Source organism: Trichogramma pretiosum, unplaced genomic scaffold (genome assembly GCF_000599845.2).
Source record: "Trichogramma pretiosum strain Unisexual culture from Peru unplaced genomic scaffold, Tpre_2.0 scaffold12, whole genome shotgun sequence".
Classification (NCBI taxonomy): domain Eukaryota; kingdom Metazoa; phylum Arthropoda; class Insecta; order Hymenoptera; family Trichogrammatidae; genus Trichogramma; species Trichogramma pretiosum.
The window spans coordinates 2,490,012-2,505,547 of NW_019641690.1; the positions used below are offsets into that span (position 1 = coordinate 2,490,012).

The 15,536-nt window shown below is 41.8% G+C and overlaps 2 protein-coding genes across 4 annotated transcripts in view; both read left to right on the top strand.

Annotated features, from left to right (window-relative positions):
• The first annotated feature begins 152 nt into the window (after positions 1-152).
• Positions 153-6,836, top strand: LOC106655325 (calcium homeostasis endoplasmic reticulum protein). 2 transcript variants are annotated; one of them, XM_014375652.2, is made up of 9 exons: positions 153-499; positions 1,072-1,242; positions 1,495-2,062; positions 2,157-2,228; positions 2,322-2,709; positions 2,818-4,111; positions 4,538-4,979; positions 5,072-5,464; positions 5,539-6,836. In XM_014375652.2, the coding sequence occupies exons 1-9, from the start codon at positions 481-483 to the stop codon at positions 5,831-5,833; spliced, it is 3,642 nt and encodes a 1,213-aa protein (XP_014231138.1). In that variant the 5' UTR covers positions 153-480; the 3' UTR covers positions 5,834-6,836. The 2 variants fall into 2 exon arrangements, with proteins under 2 accessions (XP_014231138.1, XP_014231139.1); XM_014375653.2 differs by having other exon boundaries at positions 2,818-4,093.
• Positions 6,837-7,361: 525 nt separating this feature from the next.
• The window catches only part of LOC106655376 (transcription factor mef2A-like), a 59,195-nt gene continuing 51,020 nt past the window's right edge, over positions 7,362-15,536 (top strand). The window contains exon 1 of one of the 2 annotated variants that reach the window (XM_014375742.2): positions 7,362-7,650. The gene's annotated coding sequence lies outside the window, so the exon portion shown is untranslated. Of the gene's footprint in view, positions 7,651-13,823; positions 14,042-15,536 lie in introns of those variants that run through there. The other variant, XM_023461776.1, reaches the window with a different exon arrangement.

Genomic DNA, 15,536 nt, shown 5'->3' on the forward strand with positions numbered 1-15,536 from the left:
AGTCGTTTATTTCATTTAAAAATAGATAAAATTCGAGCGAGTCGTCGCATTCCTCGCTGCAGCATCTCGAATCGCCCGCGTAGATCCACCTCTCCAGCTCTCGCGATATAAATTTGACCGAGTTTTCTTCCAAAAAGCGCTGGACGCGCGACTCGCCGCTTCAGTCGCCGAATCTTGTGCTGCTGCTGCTGAAATAGCGACAGTGCGTGTGTGTCTGCAAATGTGTATGTGCGTGTGCGACAGATAGTAAGTCACAGAGTGGCCTGTTGTATCGCGCGATCCCGAAGTCAGTACACAAGAGGCAACAATAATAAAGAAGAGAAAAGAGAAAAGCTGCACGCGGAGAAGTTATGCGAGCGGATGAATAACGAGCCGAATGTTGAATCACGGGCGGACTGCGTTGTGTTGTTCGTCGCTCCACCGAGTGTAGTATAGAGTGTTTATAGCGATAGATACTACTGCTATATATATACAGCCAAGATGGATCAGGCGCCGGCAGGTGAGACAATTGTTTGTGTATAGATCGCGATCGCTGATAATTTAATTGGGCTATCGATCGACCCAGTCGAGATGCAGCTGCAATTTTCACTTGGTGCGAAATGAATTTTAGTGTCCGCGATGGAACACCGATTGTAATGTTATTGACGTGCAGCTTGGCACGACACTTTGTAGGTTACTTCTGGTGTTCCATTGATGCTTTCGATAAAGAGCATCATTTGAAAAAACTCGGTTTTAACTTGACGTTTATACGAGGTTGATGTTTCAAAAACCAAAAGATTACTCTTTGCTCAAATCTTATCGATTGGCCTTCGTGAGCTCTTGCAAAGAAATTACTAAAAAGGTTAAAATTGATACGTGCTTTGATGCTAACAAGCTTCCATTGCATTATTTATGACTTTGTTATGAATAATGCTAAACGTGTTCATACTTTTAAATTGTATATGCAAGGGGTTATATTTAGGACAAATTTGATTTTATGATATGATATTTCGAGTTGAAGGAATTACAGAATATTTCTTTGTTCGTCAATGAAGTTTCCACAGTTTTTACATGTGTAACTTTTTGTTACAGATATTGAACTACGCAACATCATTGACAAACTGGCTCAGTTTGTCGCTAGAAATGGACCGGAATTTGAGCATATGACAAAAAATAAACAAAAAGATAATCCAAAGTTTAGCTTTTTATTTGGCGGAGAATATTTCAATTATTACCAGTATAAAGTCACAACAGAACAAGCCAGTAAGTGTTTAGATAGCTAAGTAATCGATAGAAACCATTATTAGATTAAATTTTAGATATTTGTATTCATATAATTGTAATAAATTAATTATACACTTTTGTATAAATAATTTGCAAATTAATATAAAATTTCAATTATTGCATGTAGAGGTTCAAGGTATGAAAATATTTATACTTCAATAAGTTAGCAACAGCGTAGTTTTACTATAGTTCAATTTATTTTCCATTTTAATTTTCACTTTTTATTTACAGTCTTGAAACAGAAAGGAATGAACACAATGTCAAATTCCGACCCACGTTCTAATGCTATGCATCAATCATCAGTGGCACCATCAATGAATAATGTTGGAATGCCTCACAATAATGGATTGAGCAACCCAATGCCACCAAGCTTAATGGTACAAGGTCCACCACCAAATATGCCTCCACCACCTAATATTTCTGCTCCACTTGGGCATATGCCTCCACAAAATTCTAGACCTTACGGTGCACTACAGACTGAATTGGCTACTTTACAAACTCAGCAAAGTACTTTGCAAGATCAAGTCAGACAATCTGAACAAAATCTTGCTGCGCATCATGCTGCTTTAATGTCACAACAACAAGGAAAAGTAGAAGAGGCTGTCAGACAGGCTCAAGACAATGCTTTACAAACAGTAGCTCAAAGTACAAATACTGATTTGCAAGCATTTGATACAGTGTTACAGCCAATCATTGATAGTTGCACAAAGGATAGTATAAGTGCTGGTAAAGCATGGATATTGCAGCATTCAACTACATTACCTAGCAATCAAGTGATAGCCAAACATTTACTCAAAAGGTACATTGGGCTTTTGCCTTTATCCTAGTTCCGTTTTCTCCATCCACTCTGCATTATTGATTGTAAAAATAACGTGATAAACTTGAAATTCTAGAGTAATTCAGGAAACCACTTTTAATCATAAACTTCATATTATTTATCTGGTAAATGATGTGTTGCATCATTGGTAAGTCAGGGTCACACTTTTTTTTGTAAACTTGTTTGAATTCTGCAAAACTTTCTTTTAAAATGTCTATGATGAACTTTAAAATTTTAATAGTGCTAGAAAAAAATCTATGGACTTGCGTAAAGCTATGGAGAGTGTTGTCGTACCTATGTTTTGTAATGCATCATTAGCTGCCACAGAAGAGCAAGTAACCAAATTAAATAAGCTCTTGAGTCTGTGGGAATCAAAAAGTAATTATTTTGAGGAAGGTATCATTGAGAAGCTGAAGAACCCGACTGCGTCTTGGACCGAGTATCAGAGCAATGTAATGTCGCAGCACGCCTCAGCCATAACGTCAATTACCGCGACCACGAAGCAAACCTACGACAATTACCAGGCGCAGCATCAGGCGTTCGTGAACCACGCGATGAGGCAGATTCAAACCATAGAGCAACAGAAAATGGCAATCGACAAGCAGCTCAAGGCACCTCAAGCTGCAATGGTAAAATAAATTATTAACAATACTGAATTCAAGCGATGCTTAATAATTTTTTTATGACAGAGAAAATTTTTTGTCACGATAAATCATAACTTCATTTATTCTTTTTAGAATCCATCCAGCGTACCGCCAGCACACACGATGCCACCACTTTCAGGGCCTCCTCCAAACGCAGGATCCATGCCAGCGAGTGGCCCACCTCCACAGATGCAACAAGCACCCGCGCCACCACGTATAAGCCACCATTCGGACTTACCTCCACACGAAAGACTTTCGCATTCTGACAGACCACCTCATGACACAGATCAGCGATTCGGAGGACCACCACTGCACGACACGGATCAACGATTCGGTGGACCACCCCCGCACGATAAAGACGGTCGATTTGGTGGACCTCCTCAGCACGATAAGGACGTCGGCTACGGTGGACGTCCGCCCCACGACGAAGATGGACCCGGAAGATACGGTGGACCTCCTGCACACGACAAAGAGGGCTCTAGTCGTTTTGGTCCTCCGCCACACGAAAAAGAACGTACCAGTCGTTTTGGCCCTCCGTTAATCGATAACGACGGCAGATACGGAGGTCCGATGCACGAAAACGAGGATCGTTACAGAGATTCAATGCCGCGCGATAATGACGGTCGATACGGTGGACCACCCCGTGAAAACGAAGGCCGGTACGGCGGACCGCCGCACGAAAGCGAGGGTCGATACGGTGGTCCACCTCCTCACGACAACGAAGGACGTTTCAACGATGGGCCGCCCTCCCGGTACGGCGGGCCTCCGGGGTCCGATCATGGAAGACCACCGTACAGAGACGGCGATAGACACTACAGTGGCCCACCGCCGCCACACGACGAAAGGAGACATCATTTCCTTGGAGGTCACGAACAGGGACGTCCACCGCCGCTATTCGGGCCTCCGCAACATGATATAGACGGAGCGCCCATGTACGGCGGTGGACACCCGCATCACGATGGAGGCAGACCGCCGCACATGGACGGTGGACGACCGCCTTTCATGGACAGCGAGTGTCCGCCGCCTCTATTCGGCGGACCGCCGTCTCACGAGCATTCAAGGCCACCATTCCACGAGGGTCCACCGAACGACGGCAGGCCTCCGTTCGGAGGACCGCACGATGGTCGGCCGCCGTTCAGTGGTATGCCACCACGGGATGGTGACGGTCACTACGGCGGACCACCGCATCCCCTGCACGACGGCGGGAGACCGAAGTTTGGGGGTCCGCCTCATCACGGTGGTCATCACGGCGGACCGCCACACGCCAGTCCTCCACCCTTCGGAATGGACTCGGATTATCCGTCGCATCGAGACTCGTCTCACGTACCTCATCCATCTTATGGTGGCCCGCACGGGCCTCCGATTAGAGGTGAGCAATCAGATGATGGTATGTATTTGTTTTTTTTTTCTAAATGCAAAGCAGCTTTATATCGCTAAGAGTAAAGTATGTTCTCAAATTAATATAGTTTTTCCATATCTATCTTGAAATTATTGTACAGTCAAAACAATTACTGAATACTACCTTTTTTTTATCAATTTTATTTTTATTTTTTTCACTTATACTAAGTACCTAATGTAGTAAATAACACTTGAATTTCTACGATGTTTTATTAAAAAAGACTGGGTGCTTAGAAATCAAAGATCTTAATAAATAACATCAATGGCAGATAAAATTTGAAACTAGGTCAACAAGTTCAAAATAATGTTATTAATCGTTGTGACCTTCTGTATCTTACTTTCTATCATTATTTTAAAAGTATTTTTCTCGCTTGATTACCTGCACCATTGCTAATTCGCTGAATTTAATTTTTAGACTTTGGTCCACCCCATGGTCCACCACACGGACCACCAATGGGTGGTCATAATCAAGGTGACGGCTTCAATCAATCTGCCAGCTGGAATGCTCCTCCCCCTTCTCAGCATGGTCAACTGCTGCCTGATTTCTCAAAACCACCGCCAGGCTTTGGACCTCCACCGACCATGGGCGGTGGTGGTCCTCCGGTAGTACCGCCACAGAATCAGCCGCCACCCCTCATGGCCCAAGAAATCAAACTGGAAGAACTGATGCCTACGATGCCATATTTTGATTTACCTGCCGGTCTTATGGTGCCTCTCGTGAAGCTGGAAGATCATAATTACAAGTCTCTCGATCCAGATGCCATCAGACTGCCACCACCTGCGCCTCCAAGTGATCGTCTGATAGCTGCGGTGGAGCAGTTCTACGCGCCTCCGAATCACGACTCACCCAGAGACAGGTAAGATTGATCGAATCCTTCAAATTCGTAACATTTTCACTTGCGTTTTTATATAGTAATAGTAAAATAATTCATCTCTTGTTTTCAAACAGTGATGGCTGGGAAAAATTAGCACTTTACGAATACTATCGAGCCAAGAATAACGCGAAAAAGCGGAAGGAAGAGGATATCGAAGATGGTATACGAGAAAAATCCAGATCACCCACGCCAATTACTAGGCCCCGTTCAAAAAGTCCCAGTCCACCGAAAAAACGATACCGTAGCAATAGTAGGACGAGAAGTCGTTCACGCTCAAGATCAAGAGGTCGTAGCAGATCACGTACTCCTCCTACGGTGGGAAGAGACAACTCATCATCCTCCAATCATAGACGAAGTGGATCGAGCCGCAGCAGCCGAAGACGTAGAAGGAACAACAAATCTGGTAGCGACTCGACAACACCTAGAGGTGATAGAAACGACAGAAGTCCTACGCCACCTAGTTTCTTGTAAGTCTTTACGGGGGAGCACTCGAAAAGTAGTATCCAAGCGAGCGCGACATAACATTTTGTAATTTTTGCAGAGGTTCAACGTACAGCAACCCGAGCCAACAAATGGGATTGGACGAAAGCAACAAAGGGCATCAGTTACTTCGTAAAATGGGCTGGGGTGGCGCCGGCCTCGGTGCCAACGAGCAAGGAATCGAGGCGCCGATTTCCGGTGGTGACATACGCGACCGAAGTGATCAGTACAAAGGAGTTGGTATAAATCTAAACGATCCCTATGAAAATTTCCGAAAGAGCAAAGGTCAAGCCTTTATCACGAGGATGAAAGCTAGGGCGGAAGAACGCGCGGAAGAAAGAGGAGATCGCGAATAATCGCGTAGAGCCCCCAGCATGTAAATTGAGAAAGCCTGAATCACCTATTTTTGGGAGCTAATCAGTGATCAAGTGGAAACGAACGTGCAGTGATTTATGACGTAACAAAATACAAAATATATGAATTATTTACAAAAAAACTAATGAAATACCTATCCGTGAAATCTGTGAGGATTTTTGTAAACGAGCGTGTATAGATTTTTTTTATACTTGACTATACTTAAATATGTAAAGACTAAGTGAGAATGGGAAAAAATATGACTGTTGTTTTTTAAACGTTAAGATCTCGACGTGCCGTACAAAAAAAGAAATGAAAATGTTTCGCGATTTGTACAAATTCCGGGAAAAAAACTAGAATTATTATTTATTCTAATTGAAAACTTTATTTTCATCAATTCAAATGTAATACATTTTTTCTTTGATTTGTAAATTTTGATTTTTGCATCGATCAAGCAAATGATGCTACAAGCGTAATCTTCCATATAATACCTTTGACGTGTTATGTGTTTTTTTCTTTTCGAGAAATGATTTATTAAAAGTATAATTATCTTTTAATAATTTAGATAACTCGACAGCTCGATTGTTTCTGAGAACTATTTTGTTTTTGCACTAATACGTTTAGGCATTCATCTTGCTTGATGGACAACTTCGAGAACTTTTTTGTTAAAGTTCAATATTAAAAAAAAAAAAAAAAAAACAAGACAAACGTGTGTTTATATAAGTCGTATGAATATATAAGTTATTGCGCCGTGAATTTAATGTATTTAGACCCATCGAAGAGTGATTAAAGAAAAAACAAATTGTAAATTTCAAATACAATAGCTTGACATTTTTACGAAGCCAAATGATAAAGTAATTCTAATTGTCGTATAGGATCTGCCTGCTATGAGATTAAAAATTATTCAGAGGATCGAAAGACTAAATATACTGTATAATATTTTATGAATGTAAAGTTGTGCTTTTGGAGATTATGGATGGAGGAATTTTCAAAAAAAAAAAAAAATGTTCAAGATTTCTTTGCCTCGAATACACACGAAGTTCCTCGGAACTAAAATTATATTCGCTTGCTTTGTGATTTCAAGTACCTCAATCAAAACAAAACAAAAAATTAATCCACAGAATTTTCGATCGTATTCGGCTCGCATTTATACATGTATACATCACGATGAAAATCGAAAGGACTCGGCCGAACTCTCGCGTGCCGTTTAACATATAATATAGCTTTTCCCCTCCGCGCGCGTGTCCAATGCACCTCTATATTCCTCTATTGTACACGCGATATATAGTAATAGCCCGCACAAGACGGCGCGTGAGCGCGTTGCCGTACACGTGACTCCAAATCCTGCCTATGTATGCACCGTCGCCGCCGCGTGTGTGTGTGTGTGTGCCGCAACTCTCTTTTTGATGTTATTATAAAATAGTCCTAGACCGCTGCAGCACCTGGAGCCTGTGCGCCGCTGCCGCTGATCTCGCGCGAATTCGCGCCAATGTTATTGTGGCCCCGCACGAGCGCGCACCGACCGTGTATGTGCACAGCAGTTCTCTCTTTCGCTCGCGTGTGCAGCAATTGTTCGCAAAAGGCCTGGTTATATATATGCAGCGTACATATAGATACCGAGAGAGGAGTATAAGCAGAAGCACAGCAGCGGCTGGCGTATAATACTCGCGCGTGGCAGTAAACCGAAGCTTACGCGACGACGCGGACGACACTTGAACTTTTATCGTTACATAAATAAATATATAACAACGCGCGTTATCCGTGACCGATTGGATGAGGAGGATTAACAGGACAGCAGCCTTTCATACAGCGATTCATGGTAAGTCTCTTTTGTTACTTAGACTCATTTTTGGCCCGAAAAATCGGTAACTTTTACCGATCGCATCCGCATACATTCCTTTAAAAAATCGGTAATAAAATTACATAGCTTAAAATATAAATCTTGATTCTCGAAAAACTGCCCGCGTACGCATACGAAACGAAAATCAGCAAAAAAATAACAAATTATCGAATTCGCGCGTACACTGGCGGGAGAAGCCTATATACATTAGCTCCTACTCCGGGCGCAATGTGCAATATACATACATAGCACAATTGAACGTTTTATAAGTCGCGTTACTTGCCACGTGACTTTGCACGCGCCGCACCGCAAACATATAATAATACACTCATATACACGGGCCAGGAGGCGGATATTTTTCACCACCCTTTGCTCGTGTATGTGTTTGTGTGAGTGCATATGGTTTTTAAGGCGGCTCTCCGTACAGTCCCGCGTATTATTACCCGAGTCTGCCTATTGGACGATAAGTATTTATATATACACACATATTGTTCTTTCGCCTATCTATGTACGTGCATCGGCTTTCAAAACTCACGCGTTCGGCCACGCTCTCGATCAGAGGCGGCGGCGGCGGCGGCAAAAACACTCGTCTGTGTGTGTCTGTGTGTCTATATATATTGCAGCTCGAGCAAAGTCACGTGTAGACAATGTGCTCGCTCGAATATCCTTAATTCGGTGTATACGCGTCTAGAGAGAACATGTAATACGGCATCGCGAATAATACTTCCAGTTACGCTGTTACATTCGTACGGCGTTACGAAGATATTTTTAGCTTTGCGATTTCTTCTTTTTTTTCGCTCTTCCTTCCTTTCTATATACGGTTCCGGATTTAACCGAAAAATTGAAGGAAGGAAAAAAATTAATTTATCGACGTTGGAAGTGACGATTCTCGTGAGAATTACGATCATCCGTACTCGATGAGTAATCTCGCTTTGCGTATAAATTATTACTGAACTAACTCGTGACCGAAATTTCGCCTACGAATTATTTAGTACATTAAAACTACCAACAGCCAGACACACATCTCAGACGCTACGAGCCCCTTAGTGTCATTTTTTCGAATAAAAGAGCGTTTATATGCCACGATTTAGGTTTATACGAATTAAATTTATAGCGCACATAAGAACCGGATGAGCGCGGGAGACGAAATAATTGCGCTACTTTCGCGCGCGCTTAGGCATGTGTATATAATCGAAAGTGTAATTCCGGTCGCGCGTTTGGCATTTTTAAATCCCTCGTATATACAATCCGACCCCCCTCGTGTCAAAACGAAATTATTATATACACACACATCCGAATCGGCACGTGCTGCCATTAACTATACACTGGGTTGGTTGGTCGATTCGCGTTAAACGAGTCATAATTAGAAAAAACCAGAGAGCAAAAAAAGGGACTGCTGTGCGAGACCCCACATGAGCGACGGAAAACAATAAATATAGTTCGGAGCGACTTCCGCATAATGGTCGTAACGTATAGACCTACCCCCGTACCGCACTGAGACACTTTAAAAACTCATTTTCGGGGCAATCATCGTCGTCGTTACGAGCGGAAGTGAGGTAATCGGTTTTTCGCGCAGATTATGTACTTTACGCGTCGCACATATTTATTATTATTATATAGCATCGCACCGAGCATAATATATGTGCCGAGGCAGCCGAATTTCTATATATGTCGTACAGACACACGCATGACACACTCGTAAAGTCATGCGCCGCGATGTATCGCGCGTAAATATAGGCGAAAGCTCTATAACTATTCGCTTGTATTCGCACCAGACGCATTCCACCCTCGTTTTCTATAACTATATACATATTATTCTACAGTCGAGAGATAGATAGATAGACGAGTGCGAGGCGAGGCAGAAAATGATTATTATGATTACTCGCTTCTTCTTTTTCGGGCGGGGGCCTTTGCTCGGCGGCGGCGCGTATTATATTATTAGCCGGACACACACGGACAGAGTCGGAATTGTGTGCCGGCGGTTGCTGCGCTTTATATATACAAGCCGCTCCTATACACACTTTCACGAATGTTTAAATTTAGATTTAAAGCCTCGGTAGTCGAGAGATAGTTGGGTTATTATGCCATCGGAGTTCTCGCTCGTTCGTCGCGCGAGTATAACTCGGGAGTCATCCTCCTCTCTCTCTCTCTCTCTCGCTCTTATGTATTATTACCCATGTTTATAGGCGATTCGCGACTGGCCAAAACAACAACGATTATAACGAGTAAGTCATATGTATTTCTAGGCCGCATGCAGTTGTAGTGGTAGTAGTAGTAGTGGTGGTGGTAGTGGCGTTTGTTGTCGTCGCGATGCAACTGGCCGCGCGCGAGGAATATTAAAGCCGTCTGCAAAATTAGCTCACGCGCGCGGTAACATATACACACTGCACATTCGTATCGTCGTAGATATCTTTTTTTTTTCTTCTTCTTTTTCGTCTTTTTTATCCGAAGATGCACTCGCGAGAATTTTCCATTAACGCGTGGAAATTTCAAATGCACTGCGCACCGAGGAGTTTGAAAACAAATCGCACACACATACGGACAAAATACTAATGTCGATTCTCTCGTCGACTCGTCGCCGCCGTAATGGCGTAACACAATAGCCATTATGTCTTTGCATAATATAGTCATGTGCACAGTCAATATATCCGTACGTACGTGCGCTAACAATTCCCGACGATTTCTATATATAAAATATTTTGCGCATATCGTCGGGCTCGAATAGTTTTACGATTTTCTCATTCTCGGATGTACATCCGGAGCTTTATTTGGCTTTCAGCGGAGACGCGCAGGAGAGCTTACGCATCGAGCGCTCCTCGATGACGTAATTGCCTCGAAATTAAGTAGTAACAGGTGATTTTGGTCAGGCATGGGATAAGCTCCCTTGACATCGAGAAAAAAAAAGAGAAAATAATAATAAAGAAATAAAAGAAATCGGGTGTTCGAGTTTTAACCGGTGAACGCCAGACAAGTATACGAGGCTAAATAACGAAGCGAAGAGAAAAAAAAGAAACTTAAAAAGTTGTATTACACACACACACGGTACACAAAGTATATACGACGGTGTCGGTGCGGGTCCGCGTGACCGAACACGTGATCGCGCGGCCACCACGGTACACTACATGCCTCGTTGTATGTAGCTCTCGCGTGAGAGAGAGTGTGAGTGAGCTCGCAAATATATATCTATATCGTACGTTCACCAGAGAGCCCGGGTATATAGTGTGTGCAATGCAATGCGCGCGCGAAGCCTGACGTCAGATGCACGTGTCGAGCAGCGTGGCTTATGCTGCAGCAGCACATGGACGTATACACACACATGCTTGCGAATCATGTGCACTTACATGCTGATTCCTTGGGGCTCGAAAGTGTGTGCGTTATTTTATGTATATATAGCTCGCAACGTGTCCGGTATTGTGTTAGAAGGAAGATCGGTAAGTTTCGCTGATCTCTGTACGATATATAATAAGTATCGCAAGGAAAGAGAGAGATCGAATTGTAAGACGATGTAATTCGTATAACGATATAAAATTGCGCTTTCGACGCGGTTTTGTAAAATTAACAAACTGGCGCGTGCGATTATGTCTTCGCGATTCGATAATTCGGCTATCCAGTGTTATTGCTATACGCTGAGAAAAAAGAAGAACGAAGGAAAAAATTCGAGCGGCTGTCAGCGAATTATTTTTATACATCCATTCCACCTATCGCAATAACTTTTTTCTCGCGAGTGGGCAGCTTTTTTTCTTAGTCGTAATCGGTGCACGCGCGCGCGGATTCCATCGAGCTTATAATATAACAACGCACATATAGTATCATCGCAATGTACATTATATATCGATGAGCTCGAATTGCACGCGCGACAAAAAAGAGAATCGTCGCGTTTTTATAGATACGTAAAGCACCGCACACATAATGCGTGGCGCGCACACACGTAAGCGGCGATCGCGTTATTTTAAACGTGCGGCGCGCGTTTATGGAATTGCAATTTTTTTTGACGTAACGCGATGTGACGAATTATTACAAGTAGACAACGCGTGCGTAATTGTAACGATTGTGTAGTATTTTTCGTATTCGCGTAATTATGAGAGCAACTGTGGAATAAAAGAATCCTTAACATTGGAGGCTAAAATCGCGATTGGAATTTTCGTCACTTGGACGTTGATAGTTTTTTATTGAGGTTCTATAAAAAAAAAAACGGAATGAACAATGAAAAATTTTATAGGATTTTGTCTATAACTGTTGCTATGTACTCTTCTTTCGGCTGTAGGACATCAAAACGACTAAAGAAAATTCTGTGGGAGAGATTAGATTATAGTACTTAGATAAAATGACATTTAATATTAAACAACACTAAAAAGTAATTCAATTATTTTTTAAATTTATTTATTCAAATATTATGGAAATCAGAAACAATTAATAACACCAGGAGAAAAAAATTCAAATCACCATTATGAACTTTGGCTTCCAGTTGCCAAGCAAATGTGCCACAAATCCTCGTTCTTCAGTTCCTTGATGATTTTTTCGCAGCAGAGATTCGGCAGAAGATAGCACGTTAGTTCCGAAAAAGATTCCAAGGCCCGTCGCCGGAAAAATCCTCTCGACATCTTTTCGCACAAATGCAAACTACAAGCCTTCTGATTCATATTAGGAAGGTTCCAATATTCTTCCGAACACGCAAAATTGTAAAGGCATATCAGTTCTTTTGCCTCCTCTTCGGATCGTAACTGAATCAGGTCGTAAAGCGACAGGTTCGGCTTTATTATGTGCTCTTTTGCTAGGAGAGCGAACCATTCGTCGCCGTACCAAAATTTTTCCGAGTCTGCCAATTTCTCGAACATTTCGTACTTAGCGAAAAGCGTCATAATTTTCAGGGCGTCGCTTCGATTCAGTTCATATCCACTTATCTCGAGAGCTTCGACCGTAATCAAAGCGATAGACGCTTGTACCACTTTGTAACGATACGAATAACGCTTTGTACGATCAAATCTATTGTCGAAGTAACTCACAGTGGGCAAAACGAAGTTTGATAAATCGGCGCCACGAGTCATTAGTAAATTGACGGTTACCGGTGATAGACTCGCCACGGGGGTGTCCGGCCGAAATCATCCCGGGCATCTACTGTCTGCTGCATACCGTCGATGATGTTGAAAAATAGCCCCACCGTGATATTAATTCTACTTAGGTAACTCTTGCAAATAATGTGCAAAGGTGTTGATCCGTCCTTGTTAGTTAAGTTTGGATCGGCGCCGTTTCTTAGCAGCAATTCTACCACCTCCTTGTGGCCGTTCGTCAGAGCATAGTTTAGTGGCGAATCACCTGTTATGTATTCGAGGCAATTGGGATCCTGGCCGAGCTCGAGAAATTTCTCGGCGATGTCGTTGAAGCCGTACTTGCAGGCTATGTGAAAATGTGTTAAGCCCAACTCGTCGATGTAATTCACATCAAATCTGCTGTAAATTTTAAAAAGCTCACGAACACCTTGCTTGTTTTCATCCAGGTCTGTTCTGTGTACTGTAGTGGTACGACGTAGCAGCGGCTTGCCGTCTTTATCGACGTCGGGCTCGTCCTTGTAGCCGGTCTTGATTATAAAGTCGATGAGTACTCGTCCATCAAAAAATCTGGACTTGGCAGCTTCCATGAGAATCCAATCAATTTCTTCTTGCGCGAAAGTGTCTCGGAGATTGGGGAGGTTTCCCTTCCAATCTTCAATCAGCGCGTGGAAACGGATAAGAAACTGAATTCTTTCACCTTCTTTAGTCCAGTTAAACCCTCTTCGTAAGCACTTCAATTCTGACTTGTAATTGTAGATTTCACCGAGGTAGTGATCGATCATGTCTTCATCGATATTGAATCCGGAGCTGGACATAATTTTATTTGTAACGTTTTGTGCACTCACGCACAACACACAGTTGATGTTTATAACCTATAAATATTTTTACACTACTTTCGCGAAAATCTCTCGCTAATTGCTGCATGTAATCGATGCGTTCTTTCTTTGTTCACACTGTGGCGACACGAGGTGTACCGAATATATATTGTAGGATGCCAAATATACACAACGATCTATCGATACAAACACGTTTACAAACGATACAAATACGTTTGCGATGTTAGGCGAGTCGCACGAACTCGCATAAATACCAGCGAGCTGCGAGACAAAGACTTCACAAAGACTCGAGTAGGTAGACAGCGGTTGCTACAACAGAATCGAATGCACGAACTTTCGGCACCGTCACCAGTCGAGCGCCGGCCAATCGTTGTGCGCTACGAAATTTTAGACGCGAAACATTTAAGATTAATTAATAGCACTCGCTTGTTTTTTACGGATCAACTACTCCACTCGACGAGCTATAAAAGAAGTATTACATAAAAAGTACGTATAATGATAAAAGTTATAATATTCAAAGTAGCCGCGACAGAATATACTAAAAATCCTCTTACATACATTAAATTCTGTTAGATGGTAGTACGTTGCGAAAACAATAAAGCTTGCGAAATTGAGGGAGAGCGAATCGAGTTAATATTTAATTTTTCTTCAATAATTTATTTATTTTTTAAACATTATTTTATGTGATAAAATAACACTGGAGGAATTTATAATATTTTTATAAATGAAAATGTTCAATTAATCTTCAGAACAGTGTTATTAAATTTTAAATGTTCGTTTCACATGCATTAAAAATACCAATATGCATTTTTTTGATGTGAGTCTGGAGATCGACCTTGCGCATGAAATTCTTTCCACAAAGATCACAATCATGCGTGACACCATTGTGCGCAGCGTCGATGTGATTTTTTAGATATCCCTTTCGTGCGAATGTCTTTTTGCATATATCACATGCATGAATGATTTTATTATGCACCGAATTGATGTGGAATTTGAGACTAATTTTATAAGTGAACGTCTTTTGACATATATCGCATGCATATGTGTTACCCTTATGCACGGCATCGATGTGGATTTTGAGATAACCTGTTTAGTCGAAAACTTCGGCTTCGTGCCGAAGTTCCGAGGTTAACGATTTTTATTATACTATGATATTATCAATAATAAATAAATAAAAACGATTAATTATGGGAAAAAGCCATAAAGGCATAAAAAACCCAGTTTATTGTGAATAGAGATGTGAAGAAGGAAAAAAAGCTCTGAGCTTTTTACTGAAAGCAAGAAAAAAATCGAGAGAGAGAGAGAAAGCGAAGCGAGATGTTCAGAGACGAGAACAGAAGTGAGAAGATCGCGAGCCGGCCGGCGTAAACAAAATTATCCCCCTTAGCAACGCGAGAAATCGACTCGCTTTCTCTCTCTCCTTCTTGCCTGTACATGTGATTGATTGCTCAAACATAACCATTATCTGTGAATGTCTTGCGGCATATATCACATGTATATTTGACACCATTATGAATTGCATCGATGTGTTTTTTGAGATTACTCTTATTTGACAGTTTCTTTCCACATATTTCACATGCGTGGATGAAACCATTGTGCACCACATCAATGTGGTTTTTGAGATTATCCTGTCGCGTGAATGTCTTCTCGCATATATCACATTCATGTTTAACACCATTGTGCACAGAATCGATGTGTTTTTTGAGATTACTTTTTTGTATGAATGCCTTTCCACATGTATTGCAAGTATGTTTGGTACCATTGTGCACCGTATCGATATGCATTTTGAGATTACTCTTACTTGACGATTTCTTTCCTCGTATTTCACATGCGTTGGTTTTATAATTATGCGAAGTACCGATATGTGTTTCAAGGTTATGTTCGTTGTTAAACTTTTTTTTAATTTTTCTTTTTCTATTTTGTTCGTTGAGTTCCTTGTCGAAATTCAAATTTGATTCTTCAGTAGCGTCACTAAAAAATT